The 15586-nt window shown below is 39.1% G+C and overlaps 1 protein-coding gene across 1 annotated transcript in view; it reads left to right on the top strand.

The window, feature by feature from the left end:
• PAN3 (poly(A) specific ribonuclease subunit PAN3) overlaps positions 1–15586 on the top strand; it is a 161306-nt gene that overhangs the window by 47304 nt on the left and 98416 nt on the right. The window contains exon 5 of the mRNA XM_017537465.2: positions 11780–11941. Within this exon, the coding sequence (XP_017392954.1) occupies positions 11780–11941 (162 nt within the window). The remainder of the gene's footprint in view (positions 1–11779; positions 11942–15586) is intronic.

Below are 15586 nucleotides of genomic sequence, written 5' to 3'. Positions count from 1 at the left end.
AAAAAAAAAAAAAAAAAAGATTTATTCATTTGGGTATTTGTATTTGGTTATCTTAGGCTTAGCTAGAATGACATTAAAATTATAATGTCTTAAGAAGTATTATAGAGTATGGAATCGATTTCTTTGAGTTGAAGACAAGATGTTATAGCTAAGAGTACAAGTGTTAGAACCCGACCTTATATAAATTTTGAGATAATAGGTTTCCTCTCAGACTTATTTTTATCATCTGTAAAGTTGGTATAAAATAGGCCCTATGTCACAGAATTATGTGAATTAAATACATTAACGGATATAAAGTGTGTATAGTGCCTTGCGCTTGTCAAATGATAGTTATTATTATAGTTTTCTATTAGGATCTGCAATTTAAAAATTTGTTTATCTGAGGCCGGGTGTGGTGGCTCACACCTGTAATCTCAGCACTTTGGGAGGCTGAGGGGGGCGGATCACAAGGTCAAGAGATTGAGACCATCCTGGCCAACATGGTGAAACCCCGTCTCTACTTAAAAAATAGAAAAATTAGCTGGGCATGGTGGCGCACACTTGTAGTCCCAGCTAATTGGGAGGCTGAGGCAGGAGAATTGCTTGAACCCGGGAGGCGGAGGTTGCGGAGAGCCGAGATTGCGTTACTGCACTCCAGCCTGGCGCCTGGGGACAGAGTGAGACTCCGTCTCAAAAAAACCAAAAATTTGTTTATCTGTATCAAAGTATGTACAAAACCACTTTTCATTATCTACCATCTTTGTTTAAATTATAGTAAAACCCATTTCTGAAAAAGTATACACATACAAGTTAAATAAAATGGAAACCTTTTGCTAACAAACCAGTAGACATTCTGGCAGCTACATAGTGACAACTACAGCTAGTGCTTGACTTACGACCACGATTGGTTCCGACAGACCGGTCGTAACACAATTTGGTCTTAAGTTGAGTAGGCTATGCACACGGAGTTGGTAGTGCTACCGGAAGCTGGTCCGCACTGTCGTACGCCCAGCTGGGCAACGTTTGCGCTGCCAGACGCGGAGCAGTCGTGGCTAGCGTTTGTGGTCGTAAAGTCCAATGGTCGTAAGTTGCATTGGTCGTAAGTCGATCAATACCTGTATGTGGGAGACTGAGGTGAGAAGTTTGAGTTCAGGGGTTTGAAGCTGCAATGAGCTATGATCGGGCCACTGTGTTCTAGCCTGGGCAACAAAACAAGACTGTGAATATAATGAATACATTTGATAAGGGACTGAAATTGATAGAAAACTTTAATGTTCATTACAATTGATAGATTATCATGGAAATAATTTTCTTGTTTAAAGAAATAAAATTGGCCTGGCATGGTGACTCATGCCTGTAATGTCACCACTTTGACAGAAGGTAACGCAAGAGGATTGCTTGAGACCAGCTTGGGCAACATGGTGAGACCCGTCTTTAAAAAGAAAAAAGAAAAGGCCTAGCAAGATGACCCACACCTCTAATTCCAGCACTTTGGGAGGCTGAAATGAGTGGATAACTCAAGCCCAGGAGTTCGAGACCAGCCTGGGCAACATGGCAAAACACTGTCTCTACAAAAAAATACAAAAATGAGCTTGGCTTGGTGGTACACTCCTGTAGTCCCAGCTACTTGGGAGGCCGAGGTGGGAGAATCACTTAAGCCTGAGAAGTTGAGGCTCCAGTGAGCGGTATTTGTACCACTTCACTCCAGCCTGGGCAACAGAGCAAGACCCTGTCTCAAAAAATACAACAACTTATTTTCACTCAAAACATTTTAATAACTTTGGCATGCTATTTTATTTCTTCATATCTGCTATGTATTGTGGTTCCAGTCTAAAGCACAAGGATATAAGAAGTTGCAATTTGGTGTTCCAGTTCTTTAGAAATTGGATGTGCCCTTGCATAGCAAGATCTTCCAACTGATTTTATTTTTGGTAGCATAAAATTCCTTTGTAACACTGAGATTTTAAGAACATAAGTAAAGACTGCTTTGTAGACTTTTTAAAATTACTATATAGATAATGTTTGTCCTCCTCAATGACCTAACTCATAGCAGAGGCTAAAAAATGTATACATATGTTTACACATGTAAATTATGTTCTGCTATGTTTGATATAATTTATTTTTCTCATTTTTTTTTTACTTATTTTTATTTTTTATTTTTCGTAGAGATGGTAGATGGTGTCTTGTCATGTTGCCCAGGCTGGTCTCAAACTCTGACTTCAAGTGATCTCCTGTTGCATCCACCCAGTTTAGCTGGGACTATAGGCACATGCCACCATTCCCAGCTAATTTTTAAAATTTTTGTGGAGACTGGGTCTCACTGTGTTGCCCATGTGGGTCTTGAACTCCTGGCCTTAAGTGATGTTCCTGTGTCAGCCTCCCAAAGTGCTTAGATTACAGGCCTGAGCCACCTCACCTGGCCCAATAAATGATTTAAATGACACTTTAAAATGATTTATGTTTTATTAATCAGAACATCTTTACAAATTTGAAAAATAGTAGTACATATGCGTGTAATATATCTCCTTTCAGACACTGCATAAATGAATATATGAATTTATTATCTTTTCCAGCATCCACTCTACAACCTATGCCCTGACACCCCTAAGGGTCTTAGATACATCAATTAAGAAACCTCTGGGCTAGGATTTACTATACATTTGTTTCAAAATAAGCCTGCATTTCTTTTACAATCTCCTCTGACTCCTAATGGTTTTTTTTCCTATTCATTAAATATCCTGATACTTTAGCATATCTGTAATTATAAAAAATATCAAATTATACCATTAATGATTAATCACTTGAAGCCAGGAGTTTGAGACCAGTCTAGGCAATATAGCAAGTCCTGGTCTCCACAAAAAATTTTAAAAAGTTAATGGAGCATGGTAGTGTGCACCTGTAGTGTCAGCTGTCTGGGAGACTGAGGTGGGAGGATCGTTTGAGGTCAGGAGTTTGAAGCTTCAATGAGCTGTCCTCCGGCTGCTGCATTGCAGCCTGGGCAACAAAACAAGACTGTCTAGAAGAAAAAAAGAAAAATGAAAAACAACTGCATTGTTGCAGAGTACAAATAGTGAAATGATTATTTATACAATGATTATGTTTTTGATGTTCAAAGGAGGATCTTGTAATTCACAGCATTGAAAACTTTTTGTCCTGAAGCAACAGTTCGTTTTCTCTAGTTCATTATTAATCAGCAGACCATGATATATAATAATATGAGACTGATAATGTGAGGCTTTTTGGAGATGGTGCTGTTTTGCAATTACAAAAGAGTTGTGATCTGAAAATTGGTCTGTTACTTGGTAGCTTTAACTACATACAAGTGGTGTATTTATAGATTGTTCCTTTAGCTGGACTCTGAGCTTTTGGGAGAAGAGAATAGATCTTCTTGATAATTTTATTTTTAAGAATGATAGAGAGGCTTATACTGAAATGTTGAGTAAGTCAAGGAATGAAAAAGCATATGTGTGTGCATCTAAGACTTCAGAACTAAAAGTCCTAAAATTACCTTCTACTGTTCTTTCCTTTGACATAGTGAGTCTAGAGGCTTAGCTCCCTTGTTAGGAATGAGAGTGGACTTCCCTTAGTCCTAAACCACTGGAACTGGCTGGCTTTTTTTTTTTTTTTTTTTTTTCTGAGATGGAGTCTCACTCTGTCACCCAGGCTGGAGTGAAATAGCACGATCTCAACTCACTGCAACCTCCACCTCCTGGGTTCAAGTGATTCTCCCACCTCAGCCTCCTAAGTAGCTGGGATTATGGGCATCCACCATCACGTCTGGCTAATTTTGGTGTTTTGTGGACATGAAGTTTCACCAATTGGCCAGGTTTGTGTTGAACTCCTGACCTCAGGTGATCCTCCCATCTCAGCCTCCCACAGTGCTGAGATTTCAGGAGTGAGCCCCCAAGCCCAGCTGGAACTGGCTTTCTGAAATGGGGCAAAGGTTTTTGGAAAAGCTAGGGCTTTGGGGACTTAGAAGTAGTGGTCTTCAAAGCTCTCAGTGTTGAGGTCAAGCTCCAAAGGGGCAAGGAGCCACAAGGACTTGATATGTTGAATTTTTAAACCCCTACTCATTTTCATTTTTGGGAGTGTCCCTGATTTCTGTTTGTACCACTCGTTATTTCTTCTCCAGATCTTTTCTCTGACGTTATTGAGAACTTTACTTCTCAAAGTGCGATTACCGAACCAGGAGTGCACTCTTGGGAGCATCTTTAGAAACACAGAATCTTAGGCCTTACTCTAAGGCCTACTGAATCAGAATCTTTTATTTTAACAAGATCCCTAGAAGATTCTTATGTTCACTATTATTTGAAAAGTGCTACTTTAGAATATATTTTCAAACCTTTTCTTGTCCTTGAGAACTTTTATTCAGGCCTTGTGATGTTTTTGTTTGTTTTTATATTTTATTTTTGAGACAGAGTCTTGCACTTATGGCCCAGGCTAGAGTGCAATGGTGCAATCTTGACTCACTGTAACCTTTGTCTCCCGAATTCAAGTGATTCTCCTGCTTTGGCCTCCAGAGTAGCTGGGATTACAGGCATGCACAACCATACCTGGCTAGTTTTTGTATTTTTTAGTAGAAACAAGGTTTTACCATGTTGGCCAGGCTGGTCTTGAACTCCTGACCTCAGGTGATCTGCCCGCCTTGGCCTCCCAAAGTGCTGGAATTACAGGCATGAGCTACTGCACCTGGTCGGTTTGTTTTTTTTTTTTGAGATAGTCTCATTCTGTTGCCAAGTTAGAGTGTAGTGGCACAGTCATAGCCCACTGCAGCTTTCAATTCCTGGCCTAAAGTGATTCCCTCACTTCAGCCTCCTGAATAGCTGGAATTACAGGCACACCACCACACCTGGCTTATTAAAAACAATTTTTTTGGGGGGTGGGTAGAGATGGGGGTCTCACTGTGTTGCCCAGGCTGGTCCTTGAACTCCTGGCCTCAAGCAGTCCTCCTGCCTTGCTCTTCCAGAGTGGTAGGATTACAGGTGTGAGCTGCTGTGCCTGGCCTCTGCTGGATGTTTTACTACAAGAAAAGGGTTGTATTAGTCCATTTCAACACTGTTAAAAAGAAATACCCGAGACTGGGTAATTTATTAAGAAAAGAGATATAACTAACTCACAGTTTCACATGGCTGACAGGCCTCAGGAAACTTAAAATCATGGTAGAATGGGAAGCAGCCTTTCCATCATAGGGAGGCAGGAGAGAGAAGTGTTATGTGAACTGTCAAACATTTGTATACCCATCAGAACTTGTGAGAACTCACTGACCATCGAAAGAATAGCATAACAGAAACCACCCCCATGATGCAGTCACTCCCTCGACACATGGGAATTATTAATATAATTTGAGATGAGATTTGGGTGGGGACAGAGCCAAACCATATCAAGGGGATTGGGAATTTTTGTGTACAATGTTAAATGACACATAAGTGGAGCAGAAAAGCTGGTTATCAATAGGACATGGCATTTTAGAATGCTTTTATTTCATAGTAACCAGCAAGATGTGACCGATCAGGCTATCAAGAATAGAGGATCAATAAGGAAATTTACCTTTTTTGGGGGGACTATTGTGTTCTTAAGGTTGGTTTAGATAAGGATTTCTAGAAGCTAAGAAGGGAAGAGGAGTTGTTGCTTTGATTTGCTCTGAAGGAAGGGGCTTGTATCTTAAAGAACTGAGAAAACTTTAGTAAATAAACATTTCTCATAAAATTGTGTTTGCCCCATTTATTTTCTCATGTTTTGTTTAACCTCTTTCCCTTAGCATCTGCTTCCAGTTAATCACCAATATTTGTTTTTAACCTACCAGATGTTTCTAGTAAGCCTTCACTAGTTCTGTATTTCTATTATTATTGCCTCAAGCTCATATCCTCCTTTCTCCACTAGCAATTCTTAGCCAGGGCAGTTGTATCTTTTCACCCCCAAAGGAGACATTTGGTAGTATGTGGAGACATTTTTGGTTGTTACAACTGGGTAGTTGGTGCTTACTGGTATTCAGTGGGAGGACAGAGATGCTGCTAAACATCCTACAATGCACAGGACAGCCCTCTCCCCGCTCCCCTCCATAAGAAAGAGTTATCCAAAGTCAATAGTGCTGATGTTGAGAAACCCTGACCTAGACAATTGCCAGAGTCCTCTAATTTGTTGACTGCCGCTTTTACTCCCTCTTCCCCAGTTCATCCTCCACACTGCTACAGACCTTCCTTTCTAAAATGCAAATTTGATTTTGTCATTTCTTCTTTGCCCATGGAATGATGCTCAAATTCCTTAGCATAGGATCTAAAACAACAATTTTTATTTACTTATTTTAATTTTAATTTTTTTTTTTGAGACAGGAGACCATATATCACTGCAGCCTTGACCTCCTGGGCTCAAGCGATGCTCCCATCTCAGCCTCCAACATAGCTGGGACTATAGGTATGGGCCACCATGCCCGGCTACTTTTTTCATTTTTTTTGTAGAGATGGGGACCCACTGAGTTTGTTGCCCAAGCTGATCTTGAACTTGGCTCGAACGGTCCTCCCACCTCAGCCTCCCAAAGCACCGGGATTACAGGCATGAGCCGCTGTGCTTGGCACTAAAGCAATACTTTAAAAAATTGTATTCAAGCTTCATCATTTGTTTTCAAACTTGACCTCTGCTAATGGTGAACTGAATACTTGTGGTTTCCTCTAAGCATCACCATGCCTCCATACATACTTTTCCCCAGCCTATACTACGAACTTTCATCACTCATTTTTCCTATCTAGGCACATTTATTCTTCCTTCAGAACTTCCTCAGGTATTTGCTTTCTCTGTGAAGCCACCTTTGTTTTTGCTCTATTCATACATGATTACTTACACATTATTATATCACAGTGGGTTATGATTATTTATATTTTTCTTACCTCCTAGCCTATATTCTGTCTTCCAGCAAATGTTGTGTGTTGTATTCATCATGGTATTCCAAATACTTAGAACGGTTCCTCATCTAAGTAGGTTCTCAGATGTTGGGTTTAAAGTACATTTTTTCCTCAAAGAGTAGCTAGTCATTTTGAAATTAGCATATAGATGAGGTATTGTTACAGTTTACAGTCTATGCAGTGAAACTTTTCTATATAATCTTTTGTCTCACCATCATGTTTTCCATTCCTACCATCTCTTTTCAGGTGTTATTTTGTATTCTGTTGCTTATAATGGTACATTAAATAGTATTGATACCTTAGGGCAGGAGTATCCTATCTTTTGGCTTCTCTGGGCCACATTGGAAGAAGAATTGTCTTGGGTCACACATAATATACACTAACACTAATGATAGCCGATGAGCTTTAAAAATTTGCAGAATCTCATAGTGTTTTAAGAAAGTTTACAAATTCGGGTTGGGCTGCATTTAGAGTCATCTTGGGCCTTGGGTTGGACAGGCTTGCCTTAGGATCTTTTCATTTAGTATCACAGAAGAGATTTACTTTTGGATTAGAGTTTAATCTCTGGTTGTTTATTGAAAAAATTTAGGGTTTATAATGGCACATATCTGGAGATCTCTTCTACCTAAGAGGAGAGGTATTAGGTATTTAAGGGTGTTTGGGCATGGAGTGGAGGGAGAAGAGTGATGAATTCCCTTTTTGAAATGAAGAAACATCATTATTTAATGAGTGCAGTTAAGGAGTGAGGATGATACATTGGATGTACTTAAAACCTTTTTTGGGGCCAGGCAGGTGGATCACTTGAGCCCAGGAGTTTGAGACTAGCTTGTGCGACATAGAGAGACCCCCATCTCTACAGAAAATACAGAAATTAGCCGGGCATAGTGGTACACGCCTGTAGTCCCAGTTCTTCGAGAGGCTGAGGTGGGAGGATCCCTTGAGCCCAGGAGGCAGAGGTTGCAGTGAGCTGAGATTGCACCACTGCACTCCAGCCTGAGACCCTCCTGACTAATAAACCAAAAAACCCAAGAAAAAAAACAAACCAAATAAACAACATTTTTTTTCAATGCTTACTGTACTGCATAGAAAGTAAATTGTATTGACTGTAATAACTGTGTCAAAAGTACGTCTGAGACCTGGTATGGTGGCTCATGCCTGTAATCCCAACACTTTGGGAGGCCAAGGTAGGTGGATCACCTGAGGTCAGGAGTTTGAGACCAGCCTGGCCAACATGGTGAAACCCCGTTTCTAGTAAAAATACAAAACATAGCTAAGCATGGTGGCACATGCCTGTAATCCCAGCTACTCGGGAGACTGAGGCAAGAGAATCACCTGAATTCAGGAGGCGGATGTTGCAGTGAAATATCGCACCACTGCGCTCCAGCTTGGGTGATGGAATCTCAAAAAAAAAGAGACTCTGTGTCAAAAAAAAAAAAAAAAAGTACATCTGAATTTGTGAAGGATCTGAATTACAGAAGACCTTTTAAAATAATAGTTTTCATGCATTCAGATATGTGACCTGGCATTTGGGTGTCCGGGTATAAATTATTTGACAACTTGAGATTTTGATTAAGTAAACATTCTTTATATGTTGAACTTTCCTGGTAGAGTAAGGTTAATATTTAGCCCAGAAATTTTCTCTCTCTCTCTCTCTCTCTATATATATATATATATATATATAATTATTATTATTATTATTTATTATTTTTTTTTTTTGTAGAGACGGGGTCTCACTCTGCCACCCAGGCTGGAATGCAGTGGGCTCACTGCAACCTCCGCCTCCCGGGTTCAAGCAATTCTCCTGCCTCAGCCTCCCAAGTAGCTGGGACTACAGGCGCATGCCGCCACACCCGGCTAATTTCTTTTATATTGTAGTAGAGATGGGGTTTCACCATGTTGCCCAGATCGGTCTTGAACTCCTGAGCTCAGGCAATCCGAGCTCAGGCAATCCACCCACCTTGGGGTCCCAAAGCGCTAGGATTACAGATGTGAGCCACTGTTGCCTGGCCAAATATGAATCTTAAATTAGTGAATGTCTTATTAAGTTTATGTTATTCTTATTGTATGTCAAAGCCTTGTAGTTTTCTGTTTGAACACAAAAATACGCAATTTATTTCTTATACCCTTTCTAAGGAATTAAGGTACTAGAAATAACTTGTTTTAAAATTCTTTCACTTTTAATGTGGTTCCATGGCATGAATCATTAAGGGTACATACTTACAAAAGTTCCCTCTGTGGCTTTTCTAAAGTATCATAGGAAATAAAAAGAAAAAAAATTTCCTCTGATACAGACATAGAGAGTAGTTAGATTGGTTCAAGATTTCATAAAGGTGTAAGTATGTTAGCCTCATAAAACTTTGTCCACTGGGCTGGACGTTATGGCTTACACCTATAATCCCAGCACTTTGGGAGGTGGTGGATGGCTTGAGTCCAGGAGTTCAAGACCAGCCTGGGTGACATAATGAGACCCCATCTCTGCTAAAATTATAAGAATTAGCCTGTCATGGTGGTACATGCCCATAGTCCCAGCTACTTGGGAGCCTGAGGTGGGAAGGTCACTTGACCCTGGGAAGTGGAGGTTGCCACTGAGCTGTAATTACACGATTGCACTCCAGCCTGGGCAACAGAATGAGGCAGTGTCTGAAAAAGAAAAAAGACCTTTCTTAATGCAAGTTTAGTTACTCTTTTTCTTTTTTGAGACGGAGTCTCGCTCTGTCCCCCAGGCTGGAGTGCAGTGGTGCAATCTTGGTTCTCTGCAACCTCTGCCTCCCAGGTTCAAGCAAGTCTCCCTCCTCGGCCTCTTGAGTAGCTGGGATTACAGGCACCATCTCCATGCCTGGCTAATTTTTATATTTTTAGTAGAGATGGGATTTCACATGTTGGCCAGGCTGGTCTCAAACTCTCGCCCACCTTGGCCTCCCAAAGTGCTGGGATTACAGGTGTGAGCCCCACCCTTACCCCCACCCTCCCACTTTTTTTTTTTGAGACAGAGCCTCGCTCTGCTGCCCAGGCTGGAATGCATTGGCACCATCTCAGCTCACTGCAACCTCTGCCTCCCAGGTTCAAGCGATTCTCCTGCCTCAGACTCCTGAGTAGCTGGGACTACAGGTGCCACACCTAGCTAGTTTTTTGTAGAGATGGGGTTTCATCATGTTGGCCAGGCTGGTCTCGAACTCCTGACCTCATGGTCTGCACGTCTCAGCCTCCCAAAGTGTTGGGATTACAGGCGTGAGCCATAGTACCCCACCTTTTTTTTGTTTTTTTCTTTGTATTTGAGACAGAGTCTTGCTCTGTGGCTCAGGCTGGAACACAGTGGCATGATCTTGGCTCACTGCAACCTTTCCCTTCCAGATTCAAGTGATTTTCCTGCTTCAGCCTCCCAAGTATCTGGGACTACAGACATGCACCACCACACCTGGCTAATTTTTGTAATTTTAGTAGAGATGGGGTTTCACCATGTTGGCCAGACTGGTCTCGAACTCCTGACCTCAAGTGATCTAACCTCCTCAGCCTCCCAAAGTGCTGGCATTACAGGCATGAGGCATCACACCTGGCCTTGTCCTCTTTAAATCAAGGACAGTATAGCGGATGCACACTTGTGTAGTAGAGAATCTAATTTGCATGGAATAATTTACATAGGCATTATTTGCAAGGCTTTTGAAATTTAGAAATCATGTCTTTTTCAAATTGGTTCTCTTTATACTAGAAAAAGTAATAAATATGTTTGACTGGCTATGGCTTTTTTTTTTTTTTTTTCAAATAGAGATAGGGTCTTGCTATGTTGCCCAGGCTGTTCTGGAACTCCTGGGCTGAAGTGATCCTCTTGCCTTGACCTCCAAAGTGCTGGGACTGTAGGCATGAGCCTGGCCAGCATCTTATTTTGAAGAAACTTAATTTTAACTCTTTGTTTCAGCAGTCTTATAACTCATGACAGAACAATGAGTAAACACATGTTTTCTTATTTCAGAGTTTAAATTAGATACCTTCCCAAGCATGAATTAGTGTTTTCTGAAGGGAAAAAATACAGTTTTCCTTAAGATGCAGTGTAGTACAAATTTGCTGTAATTAAGAGAAGCAAGATGGTGGAAACAATCACTTACTTTTACAGATAAGTGTTCTGCTAACCACTATTCAGATGGTTTATTCATTTTCTTCTGTTAGGCAAAGAATTTATGATTTTATTGAATGATTTATTCAGTATCAATCTGTTCATATTATTGAGATTCAAAAGATCAGTTAAATTTGTGTTCCTGTTTTGTTTTTGTTGTTTTTTAGTCTGAGTTTTTTTTTTTTTTTTCTAATTGATAACTTAGGATGAATGCCTATTTAAGATAGAGTGACTTGAAATCAGGTCTAATGTGCACAGAATTAAAACTTTTTAAAAAATCAAATTTCTTAGGAATCAACTGCTTTTTTTTCTTAAAGTGAGTTAGTTCTCAGTAAGAAATAAAGTAACAAGATGGGGAGCTGAAAAAGATGTAGTTTGGAGAACTTAAAATAAAAAATCTCTATTCTGTGCCCTTGAAAGCATTTCTTCATATTGCAGTGAGAATAGGTAAGTGACAGTAAAAAAAAATTTTGCAAAGCATTTTCCTTTGCTGCAAGTTAAATTTCTATTCATTAAGTAAAGTCTTATAAAATTAGATTAAAATGTATTTTTCTAAAAACATCTGTTTATATAATATTCTTCAGCCCTTTAGGATGGTGGGTTATTTTGGAGGTGTGGGTTTGGTGCAGGGGTGGGAGATGGTGGGTGGTGGTAAGGATATTAGAAGAGGTGTTTTAGAAACTTGACCTGTTTCCTATCCCAACATTCCCAGTATCTTCTATATGTTAGTTATGTTAGTTTAGCTTAGTGTGGGGGATGTTAGGAGTGGCTTGGTTTCTTTCCTTCTTTTTCCTAGCCAAGGAAGTATCGCCTGGGGATGCTGGAGGAGAGGCTAGTTCCGATGGGATCAAAGGCACGAAAAGCAAAGAACCCTATTGGCTGCCTTGCTGACAGGTGTAAATCAGGAGTACCCATCAATATGGTTTGGTGGAACAGAGTCACAGAAAACAATTTACAGGTAAAAATAATTTTTATTAGACATTTCTTGAAAGTGAATATCTTGGCTGCTTTCTGTGTCTGTTTGGGGTGATGGGTGTGAAAGGATTGGATGACTTAGCTGATATACTTGGGTGATTAAAAAATTTCTAATCAGAGTAAGGTTAGTGACCCCTTAACCAACTAAATAATTTTTTTCTTGGTGGCTTTTTGAGCTTTTCCTCTCTGTAGAATATTTTACTTTTTTTTGTTTGATTGTTTTTTGTTTTTTGAGACAGAATCTTACTCTGTCCTTCAGGCTGGAGTGCCGTGGTGCCATCTTGCCTCACTGCAACCTCCTCCTCCCAGGTTCAAGATATCATGCCTCAGCCTCCCAAGTAGCTGGACTGCAGGCTCACACCACCACTAATTTTTTGTATTTTCGATAGAGATGGGGTTTCACCATGTTGGCCAGGCTGGTCTCAAACTGAGCTCAGGTGGTTTGCCCACCCTAGCCTTCCAAAATGCTGGGATTACAGGTGTGAGCCATCACTCCTGGCCAAATATTTTACTATTTTTAGTTAAATTTAGTTTTTTCCTTTTTCAATTTTATTAATACTTCTGTTCAATTATTTTTAATATCCAAGATTTATTCAGGGTAGGACTATATTCAAGAGTCACATAAGGTTGGGTGTGGTGGCTCATGCCTGTAATCCCAACACTTTGGGAGGCTGAGGCAGGCGGATCATCTGAGGTGAGGAGCTTAAGACCAGCCTTGCCAACATGATGAAACCCCGTCTCCACAAAAAATTAAAAAATAATAATAATAATAATAATTAGGCGTGGTGGTGGGTGCCTGTAATCCTAGCCTCTCGGGAGGCTGAGTCAGGAGAATGGCTTGAACCCAGGAGGCGGGGGTTACAGTAAGCAAAGTGCACTCCAGCCTGGGCAACAGAGTGAGACTCTGTCTCAAAAAAAAAAAAAAAAGAGTCATATAAAATTTATTACACAAAGTCACATTTATTTGGAATCTGAAGCAGTTTCATATGTTGCCTTTTTAACATTTTTATTAGAAAACAAAAATTATGTGTAAACAAACTTGCCAAGAGTTACTCTAAAACTAACTTCAATAGATGTTGTCATAGAGTCATTACAAATACATTTCTTTGACTCTGCCTTTACTGTCAATACTGAATAATGCAAATGAAAATTTATAACTCAAGTAGCTTCTAAAAAGGATTTTGAAGTACCCACAAAAAATTTATATGCCATTTTAATTTGGATTACAATCTTATTTCCAATTTTGAAAAATTGGTAATTGTTCTATAATGTAGTTTTATTAACCAGATTTCAATTTAGCCAGAGGTATAATGTCTTTCCTCCCAAACTTGCATTTCAAAATACTCCGAGGCAAAGCCTATAATCCCACATGTACATACCATACACAGAAAAGATGTAACAAAGGTAACAACTTGGTTTTATTTCTGTTTCCAACCTTATATTATGAATAGGCTCCACAGTATTTTGTTCTGTTTAATATTGATACATTAGTAGTATCTGTGTTGCCTTGGGCATAGGAATAAATAAATTATTCCAAAAGCAAATATTGTAAAATGTGTTATTTGCTCCAGCTGATATTTTGATAATATTTTCTAAAGAAAAGACGGTGGTTTCATCTAACCATATGCTTAACATTTTATTGGAAAGTTTTGGCTATCTCCATTATGAATAACAGTATAATTGTTTTAACCGAAATTGCTCTTCTTTGATATCAGTAGTAGAGAGATTTTTTGATATGGGTTGTTATAGTTATTTTTCAGTTTATAAAAGAGGTCTGAAAAATAATTGGACCTCAACTAAATAAGAGCAGATACAAGTGAAACTGGAATTAACTTGTAAGTTGTGGTGGTGAAATACTTACTAATGCAGAGGTGTAGCCACTCGACCTCTCCACAACTGCCCCCATTATCCTGGTGGCAGTTCTGAGGTACCTTGAAAAATCATTAGGTTGGTTATAGTTATGTTTAATTTATAATTAAAATAGTAATAGATTTGCATTAATGCGTGAAATATTGGTGTTTTCTGAATCTAATATTTCAAATACAGTTATTTTATACTTTAAGTAATTCTTTTCCTTTAAGGACATAAGGAATGCTGTGCCCCAGATTTAAAGCTTTATAATCTCTAAAATGCTTCACTTTACCAGGCACATACTGAAATACTGAAAAATACCCTTTTCGTCTCCGTTACTGTCTGTATGGATTCCTAAACCAGGGATCTGGAATAGTTTATACATAGCAAAGAGTATGTTAATACATGCTTTTGTATTGGAGTTTTTCTCCTTTTCTTGTGAGAGAAAAATATCAATTCCATACCATTTTTTTCCTTTTGTGTGATTAGAACATATTTTTAATATTGTTTTGTGTTTTCGACATACACAAGTTTAAAAAATTGTGTCGGGAGCATATTCATCTTTTCTCTTTCCATTTGTTTCCTTCTTAGGTCCTCTCGATCCTAGGGTCAGAAAAATGTTTTAAAATACTTTATGTTAATAATTATGGCTGTATTTCGTAAATGGTTGTCTTATGCCAGGCACTGTGCAAAGCTCTTTACATGTATTGTCTTTTGGTATTGCTAATAGCTTATGGGATAGATGTTGCTGCTAGATGAAGAAACATCTTCAGAGAAGCTAAGTAGCTTTAAGGTTAAACAGAGAGTAGAGGAAAAGAAATTTGAGCTCATGTTTGTCAGACTCAAAATCTCTCTACTTCTATATGCTGTAGCTCTACTAGCTACAGTTGGCTTAATTATCCAACTGGTTAACTGAACTTCTGCAGAATAGCTTTCTTTGAGGATGAGAGTGCATCCATAGTTGTCTATACATGGACTGTAACTTACGCATGACCCTGCGGCATTTGTAAGCTCTGTCATTTTTCCTTGTGCTTCATCTTTTTCCTCAGTGCCTTTTAACTACTTTTCTTTCTGGAACTTTAAGCATTTCTTAACATTCAGTTCTTAATCTTGACCTAATATCTTGGTCTTTTTCTACTTCTGAAAACAAACGAAAACCAATAAACCAACTAACAAGAAACTTAACCAAACCTTCCTCTGAGTTTCTGAGCTCTTCTGGAATGCAGTCATTCATATTGCATTAATTCTCTTCAGTGCTGGATTTCTTTCAAGAGGCCCATGATTCCCCACCCTTTATTGCTTAGTAATCTTGTAACTTATTTTCTACCAAAGATTTTATGACACCAAGGAGCCTGTCTGCCAAGCATGGCGTATATTAAACAGTGATTTCATTTGAAAAATATATGTATGGAGCTGCTAATTAGAGAAATAGAGAAGCTTAATATTTTTCTTAATCTTTTATAGCTTTGTAGAGGGTAAATTTATTCTTCATATGGCTGTTTGAAATATTGATAAGACCCATCTGATCCCCATTAATATGTTTGTAAAGTCCCCAGTTGGGAACCTTTGGAATAGTTTGTACTCTTTTCTCTGAATTTCCTTACCACCTATTTACTCCTTCAATGTCTGCAAATTGGTGTTACCAAAATTTTACTGAAACTGCTCTCACGGTTTTCCAGGGATGTCTATAATTGCCAAATACAGCAGTTTTATTGAGCACTTAATATTGCTGGTTACTTTTTTTATTGTTAATCAATCTCTCTCTCTCTCCCCCTCC

This window comes from Cebus imitator, unplaced genomic scaffold (assembly GCF_001604975.1).
Source record: "Cebus imitator isolate Cc_AM_T3 unplaced genomic scaffold, Cebus_imitator-1.0 Scaffold103, whole genome shotgun sequence".
In the NCBI taxonomy this organism is placed as follows: domain Eukaryota; kingdom Metazoa; phylum Chordata; class Mammalia; order Primates; family Cebidae; genus Cebus; species Cebus imitator.
This window is presented reverse-complemented; position numbering and strand designations above follow the sequence as displayed.